At 43.1% G+C, this 8,297-nt stretch overlaps 1 protein-coding gene across 1 annotated transcript; it reads right to left on the bottom strand.

Annotated features, from left to right (window-relative positions):
- Positions 1 to 604: 604 nt before the first annotated feature.
- pim3 (Pim-3 proto-oncogene, serine/threonine kinase) lies at positions 605 to 4,425 on the bottom strand. Its single transcript, XM_034863844.1, has 6 exons — positions 3,942 to 4,425; positions 3,595 to 3,704; positions 3,384 to 3,434; positions 2,861 to 3,224; positions 1,860 to 2,036; positions 605 to 1,388 (listed from the first exon to the last, which is right to left on the bottom strand). Exons 1-6 carry the CDS (start codon positions 4,027 to 4,029, stop codon positions 1,183 to 1,185), a joined length of 996 nt encoding a protein of 331 aa, XP_034719735.1. The 5' UTR covers positions 4,030 to 4,425; the 3' UTR covers positions 605 to 1,182.
- Positions 4,426 to 8,297: the final 3,872 nt, after the last annotated feature.

Here is an 8,297-nt window from a genome sequence, read left to right as displayed (position 1 = left end):
TAGACAATAAATAAATAAATAGCCACAGAGTGTGGAATGTCTACATGTTTACAAATAAATTAAATGCAGACGGGGAGGAAAAATAATGTACACACAAAAAAAAGGAGGAAAAAAAAACACTCAGTACAATATTTGTTGAAAACAAAATACATAATTGAGTCCATGAATATTGCATTGATTGTGCATTTCACACCCCGAACCCTGAGGGAGGCCAGGGGTGGGGGCCATGTAGTGTCAAGCAGTGAGATGGCGAGAGGCAAAAAAAGAAAAAGGGCCACACACACCCTGCAACAGGCATGGGATAAGAGGGAGAGAAAAAGGTGGGGGTGGGGGTGGGGGTGTGGGGGGTTGACATTTTGTAGACATTCAGAAAAGACAGGATCCAGTTTCCAACACCTGTTTAGGCTATAGAGTGATTGAGCAGCGTTAAAGAGAGCGACACAGAGTTGAGTCAAGTGTTTTTCAAGTATTCCATTGTCAGGAAGAGCCCCCACCTCTTTCTCTCCATCTAATGCTATCTTAGCGTCTTGGCTGAGGCTTGTTGGCTTACAGTGATGGAGAGGAGGGGAAAAAAATATATATAAATATTTAAACACACAGCCTTAACCTCCTCCCCCATTGCATCACAGCACAGGCAACCTAGCCACCAGACCGCGGGCATATCCCAAAAAGAGTTGTTGATGAAAGCCCCCCAGAAAAGTAGCTTTCCAAAACAATAAAATAAAAAAGGCACTACAAAATCAAAACATTTAAATAAAAAGGGTTTTCTCCAAGCTCTATGAGAGCAGCCATGTTTGAATAGGAGGGTCTTTCCAGCTGCATATACCAGCCTAGTAAACAAAAAACAAGGAAAATAAAGTTAAAAAAAGGGGAGAAGGGGAGAATAAATAGTGCTGGTAAGACCACCCAAAAAAAAAGTTCCCGTATAGGAAACAAGTATTATAAACTGAAAAAAAGAGAGGATGGGGAAAATAATATAAGGAAGAACAAATAGTAATAAATTAGAAATTCCCTACAAAGGAGAAAAATTAAAGTACATTTTTCTTGCTTGAGCAGCGGTGTCAAGCGCCCAGCCACTGATGGGCCAGTTGGCCTACAGGCTTCCAGCCTTGAGTCCATACCCCCCCTCAAGCCACACCCCTTCTTTCCCCAGAAAGTCTTTTGGGTCCATCAGAGCCATCCTCAGAGGCTCTCCTTGCTCGAGCTTGTACTCGACGAAGAGTCTGTGTCGATGGTCCTGAGGCGGATCTCACTGGCGACCGGCTCCTCTTGGGACTTGGGTGACTCTGTCGTCGTCGCCCTCATCCAAGGGTGGTCGCAAATCTGCTCCAGTGTAGGCCGGTCTGAAGGCCGCAGGGCCAGGCACCATTTGATCAGCTGCTGGCACTCTGAGGAAGGAGACAAACAATGTTGAGTATAAGAGGCTCTGAACTCAAAGAGAGAAATTACCAAGTGGGTTTTTTCCTGTACGGTATGTGGCTGCACTGCACATGACTCAAGTTTGTATGGATCTACAATATTCTAGTGTGTAGGCGACACAGACAGCCAATACAAGGTGAACACGCATCCTTTAATTGGGTTGCTTCTCTAGGGATACGAGGGCTGTTACACAAAGTGCACTGAGGGGAATCATAACAGCTAAAATCTCAGTTTCAGTTATCAGTTATCATGATCTGACATCATCTGTCTACCAGCCATTTCAGCAGGTAATCCATTATAATTGTGAAGTATTACTCCAGTGGAACTCAAATTCATGATCTAGTTAAACCAGCAGGTGGATTTAGGGCTGTACCAGTTACCATGGCTAGAGGGCAACAGAGTCAACTCATATGTAATGTGCGCTGTTGTGGTTGACTTACCGGCTGACACCCTCCTCCTGAAGTACAGTCTCCCTCTGAGGATCTCCTCGTCCTGCTCAAAGGGGATGTCTCCACACACCATGTCATACAGCAGCACTCCTAGCGACCACACTGTCGCCGAGCGACCATGGTATCTATGGAAGCGGATCCACTCTGGTGGACTGTACACTCTTGTACCTAAAACAAAAGTAGGGAAAGAGGAAAAAAATGGGGAGGTGAGTGATGATGATAGTTAATAAAGTAGGATGCTGTGAAAAAGAGAGCTTTTAAGGTTTTGAATGAAGTATAAGAATATAAAAAGGGCATTGGTGCTCAAAATATTGGAACAGCAAAGAGACTGAATGAAACAAAATGAAATGAGGCTGTGTCTAAAATGGCTGAGTCATAGTAGCAAGGCTTTCAATCTTCCTTTAGCCTTAAAACAAACTGGGTGACCTGCCTGCGTTTTCTCTCCCCCCTCCCTCCCTCGGATACCAAAAAAAAGGCAATCACGTGAACCGCCGACTCGGGTTTCACAACAAACAGATGTTACGTGGCACTGACCTAATACCCACAAACTGCGACTGTTACTCAAGCTTTACCCACACAACAACAACCAGACACAACAGTGCACTCCATCTCACAAGGCAAGGATGAATCAGGCATTTAAAAAAAATAAAAAAAAATAACGGCCGCTAATAAGATTAGTAAACTGTGAGTCATCCCTATGAATCCATAACATGCGCGTCATACAGCCCGATAAAACACTGGACACTTTTCATATGGCAGCATCAATTTACTGCCGCGATGCCGACAAGCCGCGAGACCCTAGGCAAGGAAAACCCTCGACCAAAAACAGAGCACTGCGTCACAGCCTCCTGAACGCCTCCGTGTCTGAATATAGCACAGCGGAGCATCAAGGGCAAATACAACCCTGCCCACACGGATATGGATTCATAACAAACAAAAAAATACACATTGGGCATTGTAACATTTTATAATGTCATGAGGGGGGTGCTTACCATCAAAATCGGTGTAGACGGTGTCCTTGAGAATCGCCCCTGAGCCAAAGTCAATAAGCTTGAGCTCCCCGGTGCGTAGATCCACCAGCAGGTTTTCATCTTTGATGTCTCTGTGTACTACTCCGCAGCTGTAGCAGTGTCTGACCGCCTCCAAAACCTGGCGGAAAAATCCCTGCGCCGTGTCCTCGTCCAGGGCGCCCTTCTCGGTGATATAGTCGAAAAGGTCCTTGACGAGCTCCGGCCTCTCCATAACGATCAGCCAACCGTCCGGCCGCTCGTAATAGTCCAGCAATTTGATAACTCCGCGAAACGACGAGCTGACCTTCTTTAGCAGCAGGATCTCCAAAGGCACCATGGCCCCGTTCTGTAACACATAAAAGATCAATTTATAAGAAGAAGAAAAAAAAAAGAAACGTTGGAATATTGCACAGCGATTTTGCCTTTAACATCACAACTCCTCCACCCAGCAGCAGGCGGGGGGAGGGGGGTACCAAAACAAAACACATCGGGGATGACTACTTACAATTGTTCCCCACTCTGTCACCCTCTCCTTTGCAACATGTTTCACAGCCACCTGAAATAACACAATAAAGACAAACAAAATCGTGAGCAAAATGCTTTCAATATTGGGAAAGTTACATTATGTTCCGTGGTGGCGAACAAGGACGCCCGGCTTTCATGGCGGCACATGAAAGATCACAACAGGAGACCCCGATCCCTGTGCAGATTCTTACCGGTGCGCCATCAGAGATCCGGCTGCCGGCGTACACTGTTCCAAACCCTCCGCTGCCCAGCACGGATCCCACTTGGTAAACCTTTTCGAAGGGCTCCTTTTCCACTTTAACTGCAAGAAAAAAGTGAAGTATGTTAGAGTAAGACACACGTTTTCACAACCAACCACCGTTTAGTACCAGTTTGTTGTTATCGTTTACTGGCTGCACTAGCTCCGCTGCAAGAGTAGCTAGTTTACTCTAAATTAATTGAGCGGAGTATATTTAGCTAACGTACGTTTCTCATACAGTTTTATATCAAACCCACTGTAAATGTGGTGAAAATATAACGTTCAGTAACGGCAACTTACCCGACTGCAGCTGTATTTTCACTGGTAGATGGTCCATACTTGAAGGGTTGCAAATGTGCGAAAATGAACCAAACTTTGACAACAACATATTCCCGCTGAAAAGCCGGCGAAGACGATCCCGATTCACCCGTTAAGAGTAAGAAGAACCAGCAGAGGAGTGAATTCGAGAGCAGTATGGTAGGGTGTACCGTCTTGGCTTCAAGCGAATAATATATCCAATCCAGCAGTGCACCAACTCCGCCGCACCGCACCCGTCAAAGTCGTCTCACGACCGTGAAGTGGTAAACAGTTTCCCGAAAACCGGCATTAAATTTGCCTTCTGTGTCTCGACTCAAGCACAAAAACTGAAAACAGTCCTCTTAAGTAACAAAGCTCACAGACACTTCGGTCTGTATTGTAGCCGTTGCGAGAACAGAATGTGTTTAAAGGGCCTCCGCAGTGTGTTATTGTCCTGAAGAGTGGCCGCTGTCTGAGCTTTGGCGCGGTCTTCCCGAGCCAATATTTTGACGCGCAGTGGGATAGTGGTATCCCTCCGCCACCAATACAAGTCGACACGTTCGCTTAACTCCACGGCAAATTCACCCCTATTCCCTATATACACATTCACATGAAACCACTGGTTACATATTGTAACATTATTGTACTTTTATTTTAGACAAATCATCGACATTATCATTTTGTACCACGCACTACTTTATCATAGTACGAGACGCCCAAGAATCCCTTGTCTGGAACCTTTTGCGCTGTGTTCACTATGGACTAGGAGGCTTCGACCAATTAGATCTCGTATATAAATACCGCGTTTCGTAAATGGACCAATCCAGAAACAGTTATTATAATAAAGCAGGCATTTGAGCGCACGTGGCGGCAATTCTGAGTTACATTTCTCCTCCCCTTTCTTCCGCAGCTCTGCAGTGAGAGACAGACAAGATAATTCACGTTTGGAGGGTAAATTCAGTTTGTAGTGTAATTAATTTACCACAAACTTCTGATTACGTCTTTCAAGTTGTTGCTCAGTTATACATTGAGTACCTTAACTCACTTATGGTATTTGTTTACCTTTTGTTTGCCTACCATATTTACACTCCTAACACGTGGAATGACGTTTGACTTTTATGTCATACAATTAAGACCAACAAATATTTAAAGATACAAAATATGAGATTAACAGATATGACAGTTAATTTTATATTTTGACCGAGTCTGTGTTATTCTTTTTACAAGCATCCTAGCCAAGAGAGGGCAGCAATAACAATGAGTTCAAGATAAACACTAAATGACAAAAACAATAAATATACCAACATCTGACTTAAAAAGAAATGTCATAGTTTCTAAACTAAGAACATTTATTACACACATATTCTAAATATAGCTCATAGTAACCGCCTGTATGGCAGTTAAAACAGCCCCAGAGCTGTCTAAACACATAGCTAAATAAGACCAATAACAACAATAACTTAACGCGGCTTCCAGAAGAGCATGTTGTTGCATGTGCATGAAACATTAATTACTTTCCAAGGATGAAAATCCAATCGGCATTGTGTAAATGACAATACATGAATACTCTATGTCATGCAGCCATGAGTATGAAAACAAAGTATTGTAAGTTTGTGAAGCCAGCTGTCCCATTTCAGGAGGTATACATATTCCAGTTTTATTGTTAAACATTTGACATGACCTTGGCTCTCTGTAAACTCTACACTGTTTATCTTCTGCTACCTCTGATAACCTGTGTGAATGTGTGTGTGTGTGTGTGTGTGTGTGTGTGTGTAGCATCAGAGAGTTCCAGGGAACCTTATCTTGCTATAGGCCTGCAAAGTTATGTAAATGTGAACACACACAGGCTGCAGATGAGAGCAGTGTAACAGCCTGTGGGTTAACCAGCATTGATGCTCTGTATTTACTGCATGATAATTCACACTGCTTCATGTTTCTAGTACTTTGTCACTCATACAAGTTGAGAATATACATGCTATCAACACATTTGTGCATGTCTTTTGCTACTTTCCAACATAACACTATATGGGCACATTGCATATTGCAAAGCTTTGTGTTCCCATTAAGGTAGCATGTGTATTTTAAGGGGTATGCTGCTATGTAAATGCAGATTCCACAGGAGCAAATGAAGAACCTCAACGGTTGCTTTACTTTAATCTTATGAAACATTTACATAAACGACAAAGAGTTCAATGGTTTATTGCATTTTGCTTCAAAGAACATGTGTTCAACCCTGCAACACTGTTAGCAACAGCGTGTTTCCTGCAGAAAAACCTTACACTTCTCCTGCATGATCATTCTGTGATCATGAGTGTATGAATCGGAAAATAAAAAACTGCTTAAAGTTATCAGCTTGAATTAGTTTTTATATCTATGACTCCTAACCACAACCTGTCTCTCTGCTCATTTGGACTTCTGTGTAGAGGGTCAGCTGAGGAGGGGCACTCTGTACCGCCGAGAAAGGTATATGAAAAAGAATATGTACTCTATTTTCCACCTGTAAACAGATGCAACGTGTGAACCAAAAATAATAATGCACGTTTAGCAAGTCATGCAAGTGTGCAAGGTGGAGTGGTAGTGGCTGGAATGATATCGAGTGTCAGCCCCGTGATAGATTTGTTGTCCTGTCCAGGGTGTTTACCGCCTTTCACCCAGTGCATGCTGGGACAGTTTCCAGCCATCACACGATCCTGGATATGAAACATACCATTATGGATAAAAATAATCATCAGCACTCCTTCCTCACAGACAAGCCGCCTGCATGGAATAAGGCAACCTTTCCTGACAACACGTTACCCACACACTCTAAATAATGCATTTAACACAGTATGGATTGCACAATCCTGTCATTCATAGTATTTTTGTGTATAACATGCAAATCCAGGTTCTACAAGACTTTGCCCAAGGTGAGGACCAGTCAAGTTCTGAATTATTTCAGACTGTAATAATTTTCCTCTCTTGGTGGTGCGAGCCAGTTGAGTAGCAAGTGAGGCGTTCAGGGAGTTAACCAACCAGCAGAAGCACACAGCTGTTTTGCCGTGGCTTCACATGAACGCATGCTATGCACTTGTTTGTAGCTCTCATGGGAAATCATTGTCAGTTTTTTTTTATTTTTGTTCCTTAATGCTTTGATCCGTGGATGTAGAGGAAATGCTGAAGGGAAGGAGCAAAAAAAATAAAAATGGCTTGTGGCCCACTGATGAGCTGTCACTGTCCACCCTGCTCGTTCTCTCTTCTTTTTCTTCATTTTTTGCCCTTGTCTCTCCACGTGCCTGGGATGCCTCCCATTTTCCTTTGCTCTAATTACTGCCTTAGTAAACTGTGTCAGCGAGCTGAAATAGTTTTGATGAGGGGTCCGGTTGCGTTTGCATCTGTAATTTGATGGTTTTCATTGGGGACACATTAAACCAGACACACTAGAGGGTACGTGACCAGATCAGAGCCTTGGGGTCAGCCAAGGTTATTTTTAGCCCCATCATGCTAGTCCGGTGGCAGCCACATCATTTTGGTAAGCCGCCGATTGAAATTGATCCAGCTGGTGCTCTCTGCCAAAGAAATCTGGGGGCTTGAATTTGTCATGCGTCGTTCTGGGGTTAGATTTTTCAAAATGTGTGCAGGATGTACATGTATTATATTCTGCTGGCATGTTTACTGTAGCTGTGTCGTAACGTCAAGACCAAAGATTACCTCCTAAAAAGACTGTAGATAATCTAGAATTTTACGCAAACAGGCAGTGTTGGTCAAAGAAGCAAGCTTATGACTGGAAGGTTGTCGGTTAAATCCTTGGACCAACAAGATAAATCTGGGTGGGGTACTCCGATTTATCTAAACCCAACTGCTCAGCAAATCATACTGGTTGTACTGGGCAGCTTCTAAGTGTGAATGTGTTTAACTGTGGGAATGTGATCAGGGCGTTCCTGCAAAAGAGAAGCTTTCTCTTGGTGGAAATTCCCTGAATTAATAAATAAGGTCAAAAAAGAGATCACATTACAAAAAGTGAATAAATACTTATGGCCTTGGGACATGAAAACAAAATCATTTCATTCCAATGAAATCCTCCCAACCAGTGGATTTGCTTGTGGACAAAGTATATCCACAGAATAGTGTTGGTTAAAGTTTAATGTTGTTGAATCCTGGCCTAAAAAGTCATGTCATTGCCCAATAGCAAGGTGTCTTGACTGTGCTGACCTTTGTGGAAACAGCGAGCCGGAGAGTTAGCTATCGTAGCTTGTTAGCTTTGTTGTACTTTCCTCACTTATTGGAATATCTTCTGTAAGAGTCGACAGCTTCACAAAAGAAGAATGGTTTGCAGACAGTTATGAGTTAGTAGTATGTATGTATGTAAAATAGTACGAAAGT

This window comes from Etheostoma cragini, chromosome 23 (assembly GCF_013103735.1).
Source record: "Etheostoma cragini isolate CJK2018 chromosome 23, CSU_Ecrag_1.0, whole genome shotgun sequence".
In the NCBI taxonomy this organism is placed as follows: domain Eukaryota; kingdom Metazoa; phylum Chordata; class Actinopteri; order Perciformes; family Percidae; genus Etheostoma; species Etheostoma cragini.
Note: the sequence above shows the minus strand (reverse complement) of the source record. Positions and strands in the feature narration are given on the sequence as shown.